General features: G+C 43.6%; 2 protein-coding genes and 1 long non-coding RNA gene across 4 annotated transcripts in view; 2 read left to right on the plus strand and 1 right to left on the minus strand.

Moving 5' to 3' along the window:
• Positions 1 to 357: 357 nt before the first annotated feature.
• LOC127613173 (ATP-dependent RNA helicase DDX39A-like) lies at positions 358 to 5,198 on the plus strand. The gene is made up of 10 exons (XM_052084109.1): positions 358 to 517; positions 1,498 to 1,705; positions 1,835 to 1,962; positions 2,524 to 2,800; positions 3,140 to 3,258; positions 3,658 to 3,789; positions 3,877 to 3,986; positions 4,339 to 4,483; positions 4,569 to 4,716; positions 4,989 to 5,198. Exons 2-10 carry the CDS (start codon positions 1,498 to 1,500, stop codon positions 5,003 to 5,005), a joined length of 1,284 nt encoding a protein of 427 aa, XP_051940069.1. The 5' UTR covers positions 358 to 517; the 3' UTR covers positions 5,006 to 5,198.
• A 356-nt stretch (positions 5,199 to 5,554) lies between these two features.
• On the minus strand, positions 5,555 to 21,332 carry LOC127613181 (CCN family member 1-like). Of its 2 annotated transcripts, none has more exons than XM_052084122.1 (6): positions 21,312 to 21,332; positions 11,623 to 11,836; positions 9,621 to 9,850; positions 8,607 to 8,751; positions 8,013 to 8,191; positions 5,555 to 6,942 (listed from the first exon to the last, which is right to left on the minus strand). In XM_052084122.1, the coding sequence occupies exons 2-6, from the start codon at positions 11,831 to 11,833 to the stop codon at positions 6,628 to 6,630; spliced, it is 1,080 nt and encodes a 359-aa protein (XP_051940082.1). In that variant the 5' UTR covers positions 11,834 to 11,836; positions 21,312 to 21,332; the 3' UTR covers positions 5,555 to 6,627. The 2 variants fall into 2 exon arrangements, with proteins under 2 accessions (XP_051940082.1, XP_051940081.1); XM_052084121.1 differs by lacking the exon at positions 21,312 to 21,332 and adding an exon at positions 13,245 to 13,915.
• LOC127613201 (uncharacterized) overlaps positions 8,953 to 21,348 on the plus strand; it is an 81,919-nt gene continuing 69,523 nt past the window's right edge. Inside the window, exon 1 of the long non-coding RNA XR_007966101.1 lies at positions 8,953 to 9,019. This is a non-coding gene — a long non-coding RNA (uncharacterized LOC127613201). The remainder of the gene's footprint in view (positions 9,020 to 21,348) is intronic.

The following is a 21,348-nucleotide window of genomic DNA, read 5'->3' on the forward strand; positions in this document are numbered from 1 at the left end:
CATCTTTGCCGCCTTAGTCTGTATAAGTAACTGTGAATGTTGTCTGGTACTGCTTGCTAGCGAGTGTTCACATCGGTGGTTACGAGTCTGACACAGGAGGAAAACACCTTAAACATTATCTCGTATCTCGTTTTATTATCGTTTCAAATGCTTTTCTTGTGGCATTAACACGCGGCTGTTCCCTCTGAACAGCGAGACGTCCACGAATGATAACTTCATGATTTTTCGTACATTTTGTACTGACAATCTTTTTTTGTGATGAACTACTAGACGCATTAATTGTGACGTACAACTAACTTTAATACAAAATAATTTGTGTAAAATTGAAACATCAAATTACCTGGACTATTGCATTTGTTGCATTGCTTATAACACAGTAAGGGGGTCCCTGCCGTTTCCGTTGGGTACATGAATGCACCGCGGATGCGTGCGGCTCACTGTGCCGTGAATACTTGCTAGCGTGCAGAGTCATTTCATCGACGTCGGCAGGACAAACAAAGAATAAAGATCTTGGAAGGTAATATACAGGCGTTGAATATGTCCAGACATACGAGTCGCCACACAAGCCCGAACACAGGCACCGCCTGCTTCCATTTACTCGTTTGTAATTTGATTTTTGTATATTTATAAAGTAGGCCGCAATTGATGGTTGCGCGCTTGCTAGTAGGCTAACCGAGACAAGCTAACCGCGTTAACGCACACTCGAGGTCTTCGACAGAAATCGTATTTTTGGTAGCACCATAGTGTGAACAATTGGTCCGTTTTAAAACATACAAAATGTGAAATCAAAACAGCCTCGATGATTTGTTGCATATGCTGCTGATGAATTAAAATCGCGCTTCGCTTTTAGCTGCTAGCTTGGTAACGCGCTGCAATGAACGAGGGAAAAACCGCTCCTTTGAGCACGCTGTGCGTCGTTTCACGTTAGTGAATCCGGGGGGGGGGGGGGGCGGTGATTAAGTCAAATAACGACATTTATTTTAAATAGAGAAGTATGATAATCATATAATTCGAAACATGTGCGTGTACGATTGATGCGGCCTGCTCGGTTTCGATGCCTGTTGCGAATTTACCAGCTGTTCGTGTAATGGACTGACGAACGTAAAGGCGGATATGGGTGTATTAAACATGTGAAATATGTACTAATAAACAAAGGTAAAAAAATACTCGACAAATACAACAGGAATTATGTAATATTTTTCTCCTGGAGGACACACGGCGGCCAGATATTGGTTCCCTTCCAACTCCACCAGTCTTTTCTCTCTCTCTCACACACACACATACGCGCGCGCACACAGACTTTCGTCTTGACGAGAATCCCAGTTTGGCAGAATTAGAACATTTTAAGGAAGGAAGAACACATCCCTTAGGGAGAACATGGGTGTACTTTAGTGTTGTATAAAAGCCTTTTTGAACAAGACCATAATATAAACTAACGATAGAGATGGTCACAATGCATCCGGAGTTGATCCCCATTATTTTTTGACTGCCTCACAGATGACTGAACCTGATGTTGATAATGAACTTCTGGACTATGAAGAGGAAGAGGAGCCCCAAGGAACATTGGAGAGTTCAACCCCGGCAAACAAAAAGGCCGTGAAGGGGTCGTACGTATCCATCCACAGCTCCGGGTTCCGAGATTTCCTCCTAAAGCCCGAGCTCCTTCGTGCCATCATTGACTGTGGTTTTGAGCATCCATCTGAAGGTGAATGGCAGCGGTGGATACACTCTACAATATGATTGTGAACAATGTTTTTCGGTCAAGTCTTAATTCCGTCAAAAAGCGGGAAATGTTTTTCCAGGCTCTTTACCAAGTATTTGTTTGTCTTTTCAGTCCAGCATGAGTGTATCCCTCAGGCCATCCTGGGCATGGACATTCTGTGTCAAGCCAAGTCCGGTATGGGAAAGACGGCCGTGTTTGTGCTTGCCACCCTGCAGCAGATTGAACCCGTGGATGGTCAAGTAAGTTCACCTTTTATCCCACCAACAATATAGAAAAAAAATCAACTCCTGTGAGATGATTTTTTTTTCTTTCTAATACAAGTGTCACTTTTCTATTATAGTGCCTATTATCATTCGTCATCTGCAGCAGACTGCATGCAATGTCAAATGCATCTTGATTTGATTGGTCAGAAGCTTTCACTTTTCAGTTTGATGCCACATCGCTGCCATCAGCTGGAAGTCTCAATCGCAATGTCACCGTACATAAACCTGTGGGGGGAAAAAATCAAAAGCCGTAGTCAATGAAAGTTAATAAACAATGATGATGGGGGAATGCAAACAACAAATACTCCTGCTTTGAATGAATCCAAATAAGCTTCAGGCCTTTTATATGCTTCATTGGTCACGATACAACCAAGGAATTGCACATGCTTGCACATGAGACGGCCTTTGCATTGTCCAGTATCCTTTTTTATAAGCCTTAAAAATGTCAGTATAGTTTAGAAATATGTGTCATTTGAAGTGTTCCTATTTCAAGTGAACCTATTGTGTGTTTTTTTTTTTTTTTCTCTTACATTCCAGGTGTCTGTCCTGGTCATGTGCCACACTCGAGAGCTGGCCTTCCAGATCAGCAAAGAGTACGAGCGCTTCTCCAAGTACATGTCCAACGTCAAAGTGTCGGTCTTCTTCGGCGGCTTGGCCATCAAGAAGGACGAGGACGTCCTGCGGCAGAGCTGCCCACATATTGTGGTGGGCACGCCCGGTCGCACCCTGGCGCTCATCCGCAACAAGAGCCTCAGCGTGAAGAACATTAAGCACTTTGTGCTCGATGAGTGTGACAAGATGCTGGAGCAGCTGGGTAAGTGATGGGTCACGACCGGAACCAGAAAGTGGAATCGATTTAGGAAAAAAATGCCTCCACCTCATGTGTGGTATTGTTTGATAATGCAAAATGAATTTTTATGCAATTAAATAATTGGTAGAATACGGCATTATACGTAACTATTTGATTACTGCAGCCAGAGGTACAAGCATGTTGGAGGGCTAAACCCATTTAAAATGAAACAGTTTTTCATATGGTCTAAATGCAGCTATTTCAGCTGCCATCGAGTGTCTGGAACTTATCCCTGCCACGACCGGAGATTCATTTGAACAGGCCGTCGGAATGATCTCAATGTGGCTGCATGTCTCTTGGCAGACATGAGACATGACATCCAGGAGATCTTCCGGCTGACTCCCCACGAGAAGCAAGTCATGATGTTCAGCGCCACGCTAAGCAAGGAGATCCGCCCGGTGTGCCGCAAGTTCATGCAGGATGTAAGTTGTCCAGTACGGCAGTGAAAAACAAACTGAGGTTTTGCTGAAATGCACTTTTCATCTATAAACACAACACTGCTCCTCCAGTGGAAAACTCTTAAGTCCAACCCTGGAGACATGCTCTACTGTTTGTAGAAATCTCAGTATTTTTTTTTTTTAATCCTCACAAGTTTAAACAAAACTTGCAGACTCTTTGGCAATGTGTCCCTTTAGCTTTGCTCACTTGTGGCTGTCAGTGCCATAAGTGACCATATCAGAGGGCTAAAGTGATGCACTTGAGTGGCAAAGTTAGGGTCAGTATTACTCCCGAGCTCTAATGCCACCCAAGACAACACGTACGCACGCTAAAAGGACGTTACCTGTAACGGTATGCAAGTCTAATTTAATCTCATGGTGCAGCCCATGGAGGTGTTTGTGGACGACGAGACCAAGCTGACCCTTCACGGCCTGCAGCAGTACTACTGCAAGTTGAAAGACAGCGAGAAGAACCGAAAGCTCTTCGACTTGCTCGATGTGCTCGAGTTCAACCAAGTATGGAGGTTCTTAACATTCAGAGCAATGAGATAAAATGATTTTTTTAAAAATCCTTACTGTAGTGGCGTGACTTGGTTTCGTCAGGTGGTGATATTTGTGAAGTCGGTGCATCGCTGTGTGGCGCTGTCCCAGCTTCTGGTGGAGCAGAACTTCCCGGCCATTGCCATCCATGGAGGCATGGGCCAGGAGCAAAGGTGGGAGCTTGTTCAGCTACTTTCCTATTTGAGGAACAAGGAACATGAATATAAACACAATCCTTGATGAGCATTTTCACTATTAAAATAAGACGTCAACGGAATGGAAACACGCATGCCTTTAGTCTGCTAGCACATTGCTAATGCTAACATATGGGGAAACGGATTTCCATCAGTCGTTTTTCTATGCCACATACATGCATATAATCCTTTGAGCAACATATATTCAAACACAAATGCGACAGGAGTATATAATCAGGAGTGTATATAAAGGCTGAACAATAGGGTCCCAAAAACGGATCCTTGAGGTTCCCCATACGAAATAAGCCGCTCTTTGCATCTGCTATTGCAGGTTGTCCCGGTACCAGCAGTTTAAAGACTTCCAGCGGCGGATCTTGGTAGCCACCAATCTGTTCGGCCGGGGCATGGACATCGAGCGGGTCAACATCGTCTTCAACTACGACATGCCCGAGGATTCCGACTCATACCTGCACAGAGTCAGTTGCGCTGCAGTAAAACCCTTCAGCGTGTGACTTGCTGCCACAAATCTCACTCACCATTTTCTTGTCCCCGTCCTACCAGGTGGCCCGCGCTGGCAGGTTTGGCACCAAAGGCCTGGCCATCAGTTTTGTGTCCGACGAGACTGACGCCAAGACCCTGAACGAGGTCCAAGACCGCTTCGAGGTCAACGTGGCCGAGTTGCCAGAGGAGATCGATATCTCCACTTACAGTGAGTTCTCTGCTTGATTGCATCATCCATCTTCTCAGCAATGAGGGTGACTAATTCTTTATTGATGTAACACACCTGCCCCAATTTTAGCCACTGAAGGGCAAACAAAAACAAAACGGATCTACAACTTGGTCTATAAAGCCTCATTTTGAGATCGCAATTGAAATATTAGTAAGACACCAGTGGCCTATGTTGGTGGTTTATAGATGGGATTCACATTTTTTCTGGTGTTTAATTTTGTACTCTGCTTCCTTTTCTGTGTTTTACTCCAGTTGAACAGTCCAGATGAATCTGAAGTTTCCAGTGATGTGTGACCCTCCTTTTTTTTGTTTTTTTCCCTCCTCCTTTTTAAGGAAAACAGGCAATGTGCCACTACATGTTGGGAAGTTTAATATTTTTTTTATTTTAACATGTTGCTCGTTTTAGTGTTTTTCTTTTTAAGCACTGTTGCTTGGTTGAGGAAATAAACCTTTTATACCTTAGTTTGCTACAGTGATGCCATTTGTCTGCCCACACACAAGGAAAAAAGGAGAGGGGGGTGGAACAGTTATTGACCTCGAAACATTTAACCTGCAAATGCTTATAAATCATTTGTTCTTTCATAAATGTGGTATGCCACCTTTAAGTTTTTATAAACTAAAATAGCGCAAAGCTTACCCATCAGAGTTGTTTCTGTAGTAACTGACCCTCTCCAACAGAGGGAGATATTTCATCAAGTTACCATTTTGCTTTCGAGGCTTAATTTTTACAACACTTCATCTTTAAGAAGCTCTCAGAACATTCATGCTCATCCATCACGGCGCATAAATACTGTCACAGAAGAAGCGGGAAAAATCAAAATATTACTTAGTTTATTGAACCATTTATCAGATTGTGAACACAAAAAAACCAACTATTTTACAAACACACCAATGTGGAGTGGCGTCAGTGCTGTGTGTCAACATGACAGCTTGTCAAATAAGTGCAAATTCCCCCGCCAAAACAAAGAACTCGAGTTCTTTTGCTGGTTGTAAATAAAGAATATCTTAAGGGTTTGCGATGCATTACAGGATATAATGTCAAAAGACTTTGTGGGTTGCACGCATACAATCAGGATACATTTGTGCTTTTCTGCAATCCAGGTCAGCAAAGGTTATCCTGAACATTATCTTGTGGAATGTGGTGTGATAAGAGCTGACTCGCCAAGCTGCTAAAATATAGACAACGCCAACAATCATATTAATCCTGTTTCATATTTACAATGGCAAATCCATAACTTTCGTTCTAAATGATCTGTCTCAGTTCCTCTCTGATCCCATCAGTACGACAATAGTCATTCAACACGGAGAATATAGTATATGACTGAGTACCGTGGAGTCTATCTCAAGGCATCGCTGTACAGTGAACCCTTGCTTTTTGTGGGGGGTGGAGACCGAACCCTGTCGCGAATAGCCACAATCCACAAATAGTTGACACCCACCCACCCACCAAGACTTAAGTGTTACAAGATGGCAAAGAACTATTTTTGCAGCATTCCAAGTGAGTTTTTCAAGTCTCCCCCCTCACCCCCTTCAAAAAAACATAATTCAGGGTTCACTGTACACCAGAGAAAAATTGTGTGAAACCCAATGAACACATTAGGTCCTTTTGCATTGCCGCTAAAGATCAAAGTCGGTTTTCAAAGTGCCTTGCAAAGCATTTCCTCTTGCGGCCTGTCGGGAGGGTCTCAAAATATCCAAGTCGGAATAAGCACGCTTATCCCTCATGAAGGAGGGAAGTGTCCGGGGCTGCATCAGGGCTTTAATTTAGCTCCCACATCTGAACAAAGGCACCCGCACCCTGGGCCACACACACGCACCAACCAGGGCCCTTCCTCCCATACACTGTCAAACCTGGCATGTCATCTTGCTCCGCATCAAAACTGAAATAAAATCACTGTTTGTCTATGAATTTGTATGTGTCACCGCGCATCCAGCGCTGCGGTGGCAGGGCCACGTCGTTCAGATGGCCGCAGGCCTCCTCGCTGCATTTGCATGACTGGATGAACATGGCCGATTTTCGCAGGCGCTGGCCATCCGGGCAGGCCAGGTCGATTGGCAGGGTGCGGGTGCGGCGCGGCGAGCAGCAACGTCCGTCCCGACACTGGCCGCAGAAGTTGGGCCGGTATAGGCGCACGCTGACGCACTCGCCAAAGGACAGGCGGATGGGCGACGGGGATTTTTGCATGGCGGAGCACTTCCTGCCTCTCTGCAATAGGAAAGATAATGACAAAACTACGTTGCAGCAGTTTTCATTTCTAACCATATTTAGATAAAATATACAACTTAAAAAAAATGTGTGCCTGAAAGGGTTAAGATCATTTTCACTAAAATACACAAGTCAGATGACGATGTCATTTCTTAACAGCCTCACAACATGCCATGGACATTGTTCTATCATTGCCCCTGGCAGCAGACTCTTCAAGCTAAGCAAGCATGGCAAAGAGCTCCTGGTGTTTGTCCAACATGGAGAATTAATATAGACCCACCGCACAGAGCTTAGCTATGGACAGTTGCTTGGCAGGAATGCCATGACTGGCTGGAGGCTGCTTATATGGACTAAAATTAACTCAAACACAGTAGCAGAGGAAATCAGCTCTGTGCAGTATAATTAGCACCAAGAGTGTACATCAACACACAAAAAATGATAACCACAGAACATAGAATAGTTCTCAAACTTTTTGGGGTCCTGGACCTCTGAACCTTCAGTAAAACCCGATTCTAAAATTGACAAATCATACAATTTGACCTGATCATGGTTATAAACGTTCTGGATTTTTAGTGAGTTTTAATGTTGTTTTTTTAACCCTTTCAGGGACAACGGTTACTACAGTGGGCAGCTTATCAGGTTACAGTGCGCATAAAAGGGTTACATTATCTGCCCTATTTGTCGAGTGCAAGATTAATAAAAAATGAGGTCACCAAGTATTGTGTATTATAATGTCCAAAGGAAAGGACTTTTTATTTCGTTTCATGAACATTTTTTCCCCCTTTTTATAATAATCTTGGTCCTGACTTTTCCACCTTGGAGGTGCCCAGAGGGATTTATTCATTTTTATGCAATGGCAACAGGCTAAAAGCCAGAAAGTGGGTTTGCCCTCACAAAGTCAAACATGGACAGATAAAAGGTTGTATGATTTTCTGCGGTCAGGTGTTATCATAAAGTGTGGAGGTTAACACTTGGTGAGAGATAAGCAGCGATAAGCAGCTTTTTTATTCTCACTGTCGTTGTCGATAATTATACAAACATCTAGTGTAAATATAATCACTCAAGGTTACCTTGCTTGGAAGAGGCTGCGTGGCGCTGCATGGCCGCACTGTACACAATCTGGTTTCTCTCTTCAGCTTGCACTGGGGGTTCTTGTTCGAGAGGCGGGAGGAGATGCCCGTCCCGCAGCTACGAGAACACTGGGACCAACCGGTGGTGAGAATGGGACATTTCTTCTGGTTGCCCCACACTAAAAACAATCACAGGAAAATATGCCTTGAGACAAAAGAGTGTCTTGACTTCATAGCGGTTTTCCTTGCAGCGGAACGCTCAGATCAGCAGGTGGCGGCAGTGAGCCGTGACGCTGCCTGTAGACCACCCAGAGGAAGAACAACGAAGGACAATACATTCGAATCAGTCAAGTTTCGTGTCATGTCTGTGTTTGCAAGTTTTGTGGAGAGTGAGAGAAGTGTGCAACTTTTCAATGTGAGAGTATGGATTCTGCATAGCAAAATTTCGGGTATCATTTTGACTTTTTATTTTGGAATATGTTGGGCTAATATTGAGATGGTTGATTGAGGTTTTTCACAATCCGATAATGATCAACATTGTCATCATGAAAAGCACATTCATAGCAATCAGCAAGATGTTGTTGTCTCTCTCACCAGGTAGGTATTTGTAGCCACGCTCAGCCTCCCAGCCAGTCGCGTGAAGGGGCACAATCTCATTGGCCGCCGGAAGATCGTTTTCATGAGGCCGAGGGGTGGGTCGGCGCTGCAGTTTGGGTTGCCGTCGTTTCGGAAAGGTCATCTACGATAAGAGCACAAAAACGCCTTTGAGATGGTGCGAGATGGTAAAACCCCCACATGACTCGTAGTTATTTGAGATGAGCGAATACCAAGATCTAGCGAATACCAAGATCTAGTATCGGGCCGATACTGGCCTTATTTTAAGGTATCGGATATCATGGAAGCTGCCGATACCAGCCACAAATACTTAAGGCAAAAAAAAAATAATAATAATAAACATGGGCGGCCCGGTAGTCCAGTGGTTAGCACGTTGGCTTCACAGTGCAGAGGTACCGGGTTCGATTCCAGCTCCGGCCTCCCTGTGTGGAGTTTGCATGTTCTCCCCGGGCCTGCGTGGGTTTCCTCCGGGTGCTCCGGTTTCCTCCCACATTCCAAAAACATGCGTGGCAGGCTGATTGAACACTCTAAATTGTCCCTAGGTGTGAGTGTGGGCGTGAATGGTTGTTCGTCTATGTGTGCCCTGCGATTGGCTGGCGACCGATTCAGGGTGTCCCCCGCCTACTGCCCGGAGACAGCTGGGATAGGCTCCAGCACCCCCCGCGACCCTAGTGAGGATCAAGCGGCTCGGAAGATGAATGAATGAATATATAAACATTTTAAAATCTGGTATCGAGCGGGTACTCCTTTGCAGTAGTTGTCATTGTGTCAAATGACATTTTCTGAAAAATGTTTTGAAACAGTTTTCTCATTACAGTGTGTAGTACAGACATAACAGACCCAAGTAATGTTAGCAGCAACGTTCATACAAGTTTAGAGAGCGATATTATTGGTGAGGTTGGGTTGCCGTGAAAATGACAGCAATCCAATCCTTTTTTTTTTTTTTGAAGTGCAGCATACCACAAACAATTATAAAGATGAAAAAAAAACAACCTTTGGGTTGTGTTTGTGGCAGTCGACGGTGAAGCAACACCGGCCGGGCATTCTGACCAGCTGAGGGAAGGGGCACGATGGCGATGCCGGTGGCAGGTTGTGGTCACAAAGAGGCGCGCAGCCCACGGCGCCATCCAGGCAGGTACACTGGTGCTTGCAGCCCACGCGGAAGCTCTCTCCATTCTGGTAGATCCTGCCGCTGTAGTCGCACGTGCGTCCTTCCGATTTGGCTGGAAAACAGTGATGGGGGAGGGGGAGAGTGCAATTCTTAAAGAGGACATACTATGGAAGTTTGTTTTAATTCTAAATACAGTGGTGCCAATGAGCATATTTGTCGAGGTGCTTTGCAAGCGCTTGTGCGCATATTTCTTTGCCCAGATGTGATTTCATTTCCATTTGCGATATGTGAGTATGCTAGCTAATACTTTTGATGAGCCTCATCTGATGGCGGCGTCTTTGTGACGACGATTTTAAGTCATGAATAAGGCTGTTTATATACCACGGCTTCATGATTGTGTAAATTTTACAGTAGATGCTCGGTGTTGATGCTTTATGATCGTCTCCATGCCAAGTGCCATTTACCATTCATTCGCAGTCTGGATGAGGCGATGCGAACATTGCGTTCTTTGGAAGGAGTCCTAAGGTCTTCAAGAAGACCATAAAATGCCTTTTCTTTAATTCAATTGGAACACTACCTCAAATCTTCAGTCCTATCAATATTTGTGAGCTCAATGCAGTATTTCCACATTCCATCAATATCCAAACTTTAGGGAATACCTTCAGGGAAACATTGTTGGTTTAAAATGACCCAAAATGGGTTAAAATAGTAGCAATGTAAATACATTACAGCCACAAATTCACCAACTTGTGAGAAGCGGGGGAGATAATGGCAGGGTGGACCGTGGATGGATGAATGAATGTCAGCTCGGTTTACCGTAATTCTACATCCTTTATGCAGTTTTGACCAAAGAATGTCAGAGACCTTTTATTAAGACACACGGGGCCCTTCTAAATTGTGAAAAAATGGCATAATGTGTCATTTAATAGAAATGACTCACATCCAGAGAACTATGACTTGTTAAAAAAAAGGCAAGATTATTCACCCTGCATTAAGGCATCAAAGACACATTGGTCACCTCTGAGATGCATGACGACTAGTTTAAACGAAGCGTTTAAGCACTGACATGTGACTCTTGTGACACACGGCACAATAACTTTGCATGGCAACGACGTTTTAGACTGAAAGGTCAGTGGATCTGAGGAGACAGGAAGTGTCAGACTACTTGTCTCCGAATTGAGAAGGACCTGCTATTCATAGTTTGTAGCACAGCTCTGGCATGAAGCTTATTTTTATCTCCATTACTTTTGCTCCCATTAAGCATCTCGGTCATGTTTGTTCTTATGCGGGGCTTACATACTGTCGTGTGGACTGGTGGCCCACCAACATGTGGCATTGTCTTTTGACTTTCACAACCCTTTGGGATGAGAGAGTTTTATGGGGGTCACTGAACTCAAAATTCAGCTCACTTCACAAAGTAATTTGGCAAATAATAAACAATTTATCCCAAAAAATAAGCTTCCGACTGTTTAATGTCACACAAAACTTAAAACAAATGACCTATGATGACAATTGCCTACGATGTAGTTAAAACAACATTGCTTTGTCTTCAGAAAGTCTGCAAAGGCTAATGCTAACACACGGTGCAAAAACGCCATTGACAGGTTAACGGTTCGCAACAATAGTCGCGGTTTTAGACGCCACGGACATTTGAACAAACAGTGGAGCAACACCTTTAGACAAGGGAATAGTATGTGTTTATCGATGACGTTGGACAATGCTAGCTAAATGCATCAACAAACATGAATATGGCGCTCATCTATGAGTGTTAGCATACGCCAAGTCACATCCGCAGTCACTTTTGTTTAAAAGGGCATCAATTAAGCAAGAAAGGAATACAGTTTGGGGATAATTAGTCTATCCTGTATAAATTTGCCCCTTTACCTCGGCACACCCCCCAAGGTTCTGTGATGTCGTTGCCGTAATTGCACTCCAGCCCTTTGTGATGGTCGCAAGGCTTTATGGAACTGCAGTCTTGGTTAAGCTGCGCGGCGCACACCTTGCAGCACCCACATCCATCTGGCACAGTGCTAATCCCCGGAGGGCACATCGGGTGGCCCGCGGGACACTCACATGTCGCGGGACAGATAGCCATCACCTGGACCGACCACATCGTCAGACAAGAGACAGAAACATCAAGACCAAGTTGAAATGACAGAAGCATGAGAACAAAAAGTGCTCAGGCAGATAGATAAGGGGTTTGTATCATTTCTTTTTGTCACATTACGTTCTGACCAGGAACTGATCGAGCGCTATCATGCCAACAGTTGTTATGTTGTGATAGAGCAAGTAAACAACCTGAGCAGAGCGAGCGTTTAGGCCACACGTGTCAAAAGCCGGTCCTCGAGGGTCACTATCCTTTATGTTTATGATGTTTCCCTCTTCAAAGCTTTGATTCTCTCCTCTTTCATCTCAAACTGCTTCAAACAACAAAGCGTGTGACGGAGAAGCGGTTCGGACTGCACGTGTTTTATGTTATGTGTTATGTGTGTGTTTATTATTTTGCTCTGTTAACTGTTTTGTTATGTGCTTTGTTACAGCTGACGCTGTTGTGAAAGCGCTATATAAATCAAATATGTATTGTATTGTAAAGCTTGCCCAGCAGGTATTTTAGAATTGATGAAAGGTGAACATGGTAACAGCTTCTGTACTAACGTATACCAAAATAGCAACCAATTAGCAAAAGCACCATGGTAACTTTCTCTTTACATTCGAGACGTGTTGGGGTGCCCCTGTGCTCAACAAATTCATATTCCATCTCCTCAGCTTTATAAAAAGACTTGACTGGTACTATGTGACAGGATAACCTTCCCTTCCACTTGGTGTCACTTGAGAAATAAGTTTCCTCGAAACCTGGCATGGGTCTGCGCTATGGTAGCCTAAAAGTGACATAAACAAAATACCCAGGGCAACGACATGGCAAAAAAAAAAGGGGATTACACAAACATAAGCCTTGATGTCAAGTAGGGTGCCGCAAAGTACCATCCTGCGGTCTGCAAATGACTCCAGGGCTGCGAGTTTGAGACCACTGGTCGAGACAAACATTTGTTAACAGAATTTTGAAATCTGCAATGAACTTAACAACCACGTTTTTGGAATATGGGCTGAGGCCAGAGTACCGGTAGGAAAGCAACGCCTGAATAATGATTCAAACGCAGAACCTAAATTGTGAGGCAGGTGTACTAATTATTTGACAGATTTGCTGCTGCGCTGTATTGCAGTTTGTTGTAAAGTTGGTGAACTATATGCATAGATGCGTATAACCGAGTTACCTAACGTGTATTCAACACAAGAACATAAGACAAATGATTTGATGACCCGACTAAAGTCATCTGATGACTTTCATCATCCACCCCCCCCCAAAAAAAACCTGGAAAGGACAGTCATTGCATACAATTTCCATTATCATCCATGTTTCTTCGTTGTCCCAAAGCCAATCTGCCTCTCAATGTACACATAAGCTTCAGTGAGGAAAAAATATATATATATATATATATATATATTACCTGTGAGATGAAGGCTGTCATCATCCAAATAAAATACATTGCATAATCCATGCTCATTAAATATGGTTTATGTATATCTAATTTCAAACTCAGCTCCACTCAAGAATAGTCAGTCCTAAATAGCTCAGTCCCTTTTCGGGTCTTTGTCCAAGTGTTCCCCTATGGGGACAACCAACTTAAACACCTCTTTATACCACCTGACAGGGCCCGCCCCCTCTCCTCACGGCTGGCCAATAGATGAGCAATGAGTGAGCCGGGTATTTCAAGTGGGTGTGGCTTTACCCCAGAACTAATTTTCTATTGGGAATGAATAGAGCCATTCATAAAAAAATAAATAAAAAATTGTAAGGCCACTCTCGTGTTTATTTTATGGGTCAAAAATTAAAATGTAACAGGCCCTTTCAAGTCACATTCCTGCCTTTGTGGCCAACACTCTGCAAGAGCTGAGTAAATATATTCAGCTGGTAACATTCAGGAGACCTCCACCTTTGGAAAAAGCGGGGAGGGATGGAATTCCCTGTTGTTCCCGACCACTGCAGAAAAATGAAAAAGTGCTCCCCCCCCCCTCCAATCAAGCCAACTGTAAGCCATTTATTTTGAGGTTTAAAATTGCTCTAACATGAGTTTGAAATGACAGTTAAGTGTTTTGAGATCATAGTTTGCGATATAGTTGCAATTTGAATGAATAATATAGATACTTTAATTTTTTTTTTAAGTCTTAAATTTTGTCAGAATTCTGTACCGTGGGCTACTCTTCTTTGTGATATGTGGTCGATTGGACGCAAGAGTTTTCTTTGGAAGAGGATGGATGAGGCCGAGTGTTCTGTGGAAGGAGGATTATTGTTTTAAGGGCAGCTCCTCTGAGCTTTGGCCTCAAATTGGCTGGCTGTCTTCCACTTTCAACCACACATATGCAGCCACACCTGCTTCTGCAACACTTGATTTACCTAAGTTGACAATTTGGGTAACTGGGGAATCTGTGTGGTGATTGGTGAATGACAATGCCACAAACTATTATAGGCACGTTTTTAAAAAGGCTTTTGTGGCGTTAAAAGAGAGATCCCCCCCTGCCTCTCCCCAGGGAGATTAAAAAAAATCCGTAGCCATTTTTGTTTACCTGACCACCAACGCCTCTGCCCAAACAAAAATAATATAAAATATTGACCAAAAATGGAAAAACAAATCCGCTTATCCAGTACAGTATATGCTGAGAAATCTTAACAATGGGAGCACAGAACATTACTGGAGTGAACAAGATTGGGTTAAACCACATTATTGTTTGAACACATGTTTTTTAAATGGAGTTGTGTCATGTTAAAGTGCACTGTTGAAAAGGCTGGAAGTGTTAGCTGTGACCAATGCGATGCATCTGGTTTCATTTCCTCTTCCCATGGAAAGCAAACCGTTACTGACGGATGAGTGAATTCTGAAATGTATTCTTACAATTTTTTAATTAGCTGTCCAGAAACAGTGAGAAACCTCATATTGGAAGTCAAAATGCTTATCAAGATTCATTCCTGTTCTCGGGTCTACCTTTGTGTGAAAAGCACTTTCGATGTGTGAGTGTGCGGTCACAAGTCATTTGAAAAAAGTAAAGCACCTCAGGAAGCTGTCAATCACAGCTCTTAATGGTGTGACCGGCAAGACATCTATTTTCATCCTTCCAACGGGCACACACACACGCACACACACACACACACACGCACAAGCACGCCCATCCACACACTGAGACTTCTTCAGCTTCTCCATTATGGGCGATATGACGTCTGCAAGATATGTAAAACATACTTTCAGTCCTGAGGGCTTCTCGAACCTCTGAACTTCAAAGCTTTGTCTTGTCAAAAAGAGAAACAAACAGGACTCTGCTATGCTTTATGCGAAAGCACACAAACACACACTGTACGTACTGCATACAAGCCGTGTACCTATAGTACATTACACGCAGTTCATACATATACTGTATATATAGACATGCTTTATAAAGAGTTTAATTTGCTCCATGACCATGCTCATAAGAGAGTGCAAAGGAGGGGGCCTGAAAATCCACCTGAGGGTGGCATCCGTTCCCTACAGTGCGCGAGCGTTCCTGAAAGAGGATTAAGTCATTTGAAGGGACAGCGCTTCTCAAGCCACATTAATATTAGTCACTCTTTGCAGGGGATAAAGAAACTGTGCCGTTTTATTTTTTGGGGTGGAGTGGGGGTGTATCAAACTGCTAACCCTTCACATTAATAAGTACGCAAGAAGTAGTTTTCAGTTTTTAAAATGTTGGTGAGTCATTGATTAAGCTGACCTGCATGCTGTTTTGGAATGTGAGAGGAAGCCATAGTATGCTAATCACAATTCCACCATGCTGCACAGGAAAAACAGAAACTGACTGGAGGAAAGCATTGCAAGAGGTACATGGATGCTCTGCGTGAAAGAAATAAAAGCGGACGTTAGGATGAGGAGGGGCGGTTTTGAGGACCCTGACAGGTGTTTCATGGAGAGGCGGTTTGTTTTTGCAAGGGGAGGAGTGCTGTGCTCCACTCTAATGGGATTCTGGCAGTTTGGGCTTTCAAACAAAAACACAGCACTGCTGCCACTCGGGCCTACGGCACTTTGAAGGTCACGTCGACACATTTACAACACGTCGAGGTCATATTCTGTAAATGAGAGATAGAGGTTGAGAAATGCACATTACATAATATTCTTCTGATGTCATTTGACTGCAGTGAATTGGATCAGAGGGAGTAACACCTAAAAAACAAAGTCGTGATTACTTGTGCACAGGTGGGAGTCTTTTTTTCATGCCACTTACCTATCAGCTCCATGGTCAGGGTTGACATCATACGTACACATATTAATGCCACAAAACATCAGTTGGATTTGGGGGGGAAGCAGGCATGAAGTTGTGTCGCCCCCTAGCGGCTGTGAAGTGATTACCAATACAAATCGGATCAAAACTGGCGTGCCGTGTTTGATGTAAAGGAGGGTTTTCCAACCGGTGAGGCACGTACCGGTGCTGGGTCAAAACCAAGTCCATGAAACCTTCGTCAACATTGTTGCCCACGTTTCACTCGGCGAGAGAAAAAATGTGCAATCTCACATGTGACCTGAAGACGTATTGAAAAGGGGTGGGTGGATGAACGACCAATTTAAATCTGACACTTGAACAGCAATTTTTAGAGGCTTTGTTGGTCTCCGTCCAAAGCACCTTTTCACTATGAATGAATGGCTAAAGTGGACTGTATCAGAAGGACATCATACTTCACCAACACTCCCACAAGATGGAGCCACACTTCACTCACAGCCTTATTCAACTTGCCATTACCCCCCACCCCTCACTCCCACCATCACCCGAGTCCTGTTTTGAGGCGGTTGTCTTTGCACTTACCTTGGGCCTCCTGATTAGGACCCAGCGAGTGTTGGGGCCCACAGCGGGAGGGGAATGGCATATCCAGGCAAAGAAAATAAAACAAAACAACCACAGACTGAATAATAACCAGGCTGAATATTTTGCTTGCCTGAACGGTGGGACGAGCCTTTGGCCACCAAAGGAGATCCAATTTGTTTTTGCTAGCACAAATACAAGAATCTGTTCTGGTGTAGCAGTAGATGTATAATGTATGCAAGTTCGTAGCCCTTGATGTGCTTTTTGCACAAAGACTGATAGAATTACACAGATAACAACCAGGGATTTGTGTTGGTGAGACACAAACTAGCCCACAAGCTACTCACAATGCTGTAATGTCCATTCCAAGATGCGGCGTGTAATCCCTGAGCATCCTTAAAACTACAATTAGCCATGCGTTCACTTGCCTCCAGTATGTACGGTTTACAGTGCACTGTAGGCTTGGTGGTTCAGTACGGGGAAGCGAGAACAAACTGCAGGCAACGTTCGGTCGTCGTTAACTTTCCTTGTACAATACAGTTTGGAATGCGCGATTGATCACAACAGTCCTGCCTCGAGGCGAGAAAATGAAACCAGCCAATGGATTTGCAAAGAAGAAGAATGCAACCAGTCCAATAAATTTTCTCTTTTGTGGTATTTAAAAAAAACTAAACGTTTTTCAAAGTTTAGTAGTACAGTGTTAGCCCTACTTACAAAATTAATTAGTTCCGGAAGAAATTTCTTAACTTGATAATTTTGTAAGTAGAGACGTGTTTTCCAAGTGAATGCCCTAACACATAGGTGTCAAACTCCAGTCCTGGACGGCCGCTTTCCTGCATGTTTTCCAAGTCTCCCTGTTGCAACACACCTGATTCAACATGCAGGACAGCGGCCCTCCAGGACCGGAGTTTGACACCTATGTCCTAACATGTTCCAAGCCCCCCAAAATTCAGACATAAATGTTTTATGAAGCATAAAATGCATGAAAAGATGTAACAAATACATGTTACAATTAGATTGCTGTACAATGAGCGTTGTGCATAATAAAAAAAATTAGAATAAAGAAAAAAATGATGGTCATTTTACTTTGAACTGCATCCTCCTTGTTTTTGCCCCCTTTCATTCATGTTCTCACTCAGAAGTGATTTTTGACTGTCATTTTATATATTTTAGAACTGATCCAAGGACGTTTGCATCCTTTGCTATGCATCAGCATAGTGAGCAATCGCCAGACTGGTGAACACTTTTTCTGGATTATTGACATTTACGTACAACCATCGCAACGCCTCATAGCCCGAGGAGCTATGAGGGGCTCACCACATATAGACATGTATGGTAGAGTTCACTCTTAGCCAATGGGATGCGGGGAAGATGCTAGGTAATAGCCAATGGCAGAGCAGCTACAAGTATGTTGCATTCAGGAAACTCAGAGCTCCGAGAAGCAGCCCATTCTGTATTTTTACCTTTTCGTATCTTTAAATGTCTTTCGTAACCGGACGCAATATTTCCCTGTTGAGGCATTTTGTATGCAAATTTCGTATGCGCGGAGACACTGCACACTTGACAATGGCGCCATCTTACCTTGAGCAGCAGCAGCAGATCTATCAGTCTACATTCACAGATAACCCACATCCCTCTTTATCTGGCCCCTTGCACCTCCGTGGAAAGAGGGTCTTATGAAGACAAATGACAGCGCTCTGGCTTGCCGCGGTCGCTTTTTCATCGGTTTCCTTCACAGCGTGGTGGGGAATTCCTGCTCAATGCCTCAGAGAACCGGCGCTGACAGCTCTCACGGCATCGTTATAGCGAAAGAGCGCTGTTGATTTGGCGGAGGCGAATTAGGAAGGCTACTCTGAAGCATGACGCTCATCAACGTTTAATCATGGAGGAAATTAATTAGAAATCTAAAGGGGCTCTTCTTCCATAATCAACATTATTGAATGTTGTCTTTCAGGTTGACGTGATGCGTCAATTCTGTTTTAATTAGAGACATCATTGTACGTCTTTAGGCGACTGTTGTTTGCGGTGTCGGCGGATGAGACTATTTCATAAAAGCTCATTTATATTTTATTTATGGGTTGGTTTTGTTGGAGATCTTTACAAGAAGCTTTATTTATTTATTTGTTTATTTATTAAATACATCTTGAAGCACTCATTTCAATTCAAATAGTTTCCACTGGAATCTGGTCTTGATTTTAAAAATTGGTTTCGACTGAAATACAGCCAAACCTCGGTTTTCGAACGTTTTTGAAATTGGTTTTCGACCAAAAATTTTGAGTTTCTTATGCCTCGGATTACGACCGAAAATCGGTTCTCGACCAAACTGAGCGCACTCGAATGCGCCACTTGACTCCTCTCGCCTTCCTTACATGAGGAAGTGACACCTCCTCGGGTAACGTTCCATTGTGAGCAGACGTGTTCAATAAAGATTTTTTTTTTAAACGAGCGTCGGTTTTCGAACAGCCTTCTGGAACGGATTATGGTCAAAAACCGAGGTATGACTGTATAAAGTAGACGGCACACGTTTAAGCCTTTCAGGGACAGCGGTTACTACAGTGGACAGCTTATCATGCCATCAGGTTACAGGGTGACCAGCGCACACACATGAATATACTGTCGATGTATATTCGTGCATCATGAAGGTAAAATGGCTTTGAGATACAGTAAATCATCAAGCAGCCTTCTCCTCTTGTTTTTCTCTCCGCCTCCTCCAGTCAAGCCAAGTATGTTTATATTTATTCATCAGCACGTGTTGGCGTGTACATACTGTATACATGAATGTTTTAAGACTGAGTGGGACCGCTTGGTCCCAGGGCCGGCCGGCTGCATTATTCAAATCGAGATAAAAGCTTTCACACTCCGGATTTCTGTGATAGTGCTTCACCTCCAGTACACACAAACACTCCTCAGTCGGCATCTGATAACGCGCCGCATGATCGTTGCTAGCAAAAGTCAGCACGTGTGAGGGCCAGAATGACCCACGCAGGGTTTTCCTTTTTAAATTTCTTAAGGCTGATGAGGTCAGCGTTTAAACTGAGCTAACATCAATTGCGGTACATTTCAATGCGCAAAGTTGTAGACAAAGATGTAAATGTTCGGTATGTGGCATGTAGGTAGCGTAACTAAATGATTACTCATGATATTTTGCCCATTATTTTTTCCCCCGATTTGGGGATCGCCATTTTGGATCCTTCTGACCCTCCCTCTTTATTAAGGCTAAAGTTTTTCGGCACCAACCCAAGTTGACAGCATGTTGGGACCGCAGGGTGGGTAATTACAAATCCATACTTAGGTTGAGTGGCATTTGTTGTCCCCAAGTCTCGATTGAGATTCTGGAAAAGCCAAATCTCTTTAAAAGGAAACCACATGGCAGCGACCTCCAAATGGCAAAGCTCATAAGCGTCTTAAGACCCAATTAAAGCAGGTGATTAACCTCTATCAATGGCTACTGATACATAGATAATCGACTCAGGCCTCCATCTTGAAATTGCTTACAAACGATTGTAAAATAGGCAAGAGGATATTCCATTCCAATGAAGCGGCAAGCAGCGACGAATGGGAGCTTGCCCCCCACCCCACCCTTCCATGGATTTAATAAACTACTAACAAAAATATATTGGGCTTGTGGGTGACATTTCAGAATGACCCTGAAGTTCACACTAACCTTTAGAAGTAGACTTATAGCTGGAGTATGTAATCTTGAAGCTGCTAGCAAGATGTGAATATAAATTCATTTCAATCCCATTCCCGCCATCGCATCGCTGCGATCATCCAAGAAATGCCCCGAGCTCACAAACGTATACGCATGGCGGTATGCTGAAACAGCCACGTTGCTTGCATGACTTGTTCATGATTGGCAAAAATGAAATGTTACCGGTTTGATGTTGTATTTTTTTTCTTGGTGTCCATACGTAGCCATCTGCGCCTCAAACAACCTTGATACATCTTGACATAAAGCAGAGAACTTTCCGATTTCTTGTTTTTAACTTTTGTTCCTAAATGGAGTTAAATGGCCAATAGAGAGACAGAGAGAGAAAAAAGTCATGTTTGCGAGAGCTTCGTGTGCGTATGATCGATGCATCCTTCTGCATGCCTCTACTTCAATGCCATTTTTTTATGACATGATACCACTGTAGTGTGAAATGTGGACTTTTTCAATAAATGTCACCAAAAAAACAAATATCCCTAACTTGTAAGTAACAAACTTTTTGTAACTACCGTGTAAGAAGAAGTTCAGAGAGGTTGACAGGGCGTTGGTGGTAGAGACAAGCTGAAGAGAAAGTTTTGCATGAGAAATAGGAGTGAAAAATTGTTGCTAAGCAGCTGTTGCCAAGAAGCCTCCATCCAACTGCGCTGGCCTTGATCCCACTCAATGCCCGAGTATCTGACAGCACAGCCTCTTGATTCTTGTCTATCTGCTTCCACTTACGGGTTACACTCACCTCCTCCGCTGGATGAAGCGTCTCATCGAACAAAGTCAAAAGTGTGAGTAAAGTTCTCCGTCAGCCAAGAGTCAAAAAGTCGGCTGAGCAAGGCTTCGGTCCACTCGTCTAAATGCGGCATTTTGGTTGAAAATTACGTTGGTGGGATATGAATTAAGCAACTAAATCCACCCGCTTTTATCTATCTCCAGGGGCGGCTATTTTGGCGATTGCTGTCGACTGAAAATGACATCACTGTTGTTCAGGGCTCACCTGTTTTCTGCCCACAAAGTACCATCTGCACAGAACT

Source organism: Hippocampus zosterae, chromosome 13 (assembly GCF_025434085.1).
Source record: "Hippocampus zosterae strain Florida chromosome 13, ASM2543408v3, whole genome shotgun sequence".
Lineage (NCBI taxonomy): Eukaryota > Metazoa > Chordata > Actinopteri > Syngnathiformes > Syngnathidae > Hippocampus > Hippocampus zosterae.

Excerpts from the sequence above, each read along its gene's own strand:
- LOC127613173 (XM_052084109.1), top strand. The coding sequence starts at position 1,498 with ATGACTGAACCTGATGTTGATAATGAACTTCTGGACTATGAAGAGGAA. Across the intron at positions 2,801-3,139 it reads CAAGATGCTGGAGCAGCTGG|ACATGAGACATGACATCCAG; the intron begins GTAAGTGATGGG and ends GTCTCTTGGCAG. Across the intron at positions 3,259-3,657 it reads GCCGCAAGTTCATGCAGGAT|CCCATGGAGGTGTTTGTGGA; the intron begins GTAAGTTGTCCA and ends CTCATGGTGCAG.
- LOC127613181 (XM_052084121.1), bottom strand. The coding sequence starts at position 13,301 with ATGAGCATGGATTATGCAATGTATTTTATTTGGATGATGACAGCCTTC. Across the intron at positions 11,837-13,244 it reads TGACAGCCTTCATCTCACAG|GTGATGGCTATCTGTCCCGC; the intron begins GTAATATATATA and ends TGGTCGGTCCAG. Across the intron at positions 8,192-8,606 it reads TGGCTACAAATACCTACCTG|TGTGGGGCAACCAGAAGAAA; the intron begins GTGAGAGAGACA and ends GATTGTTTTTAG.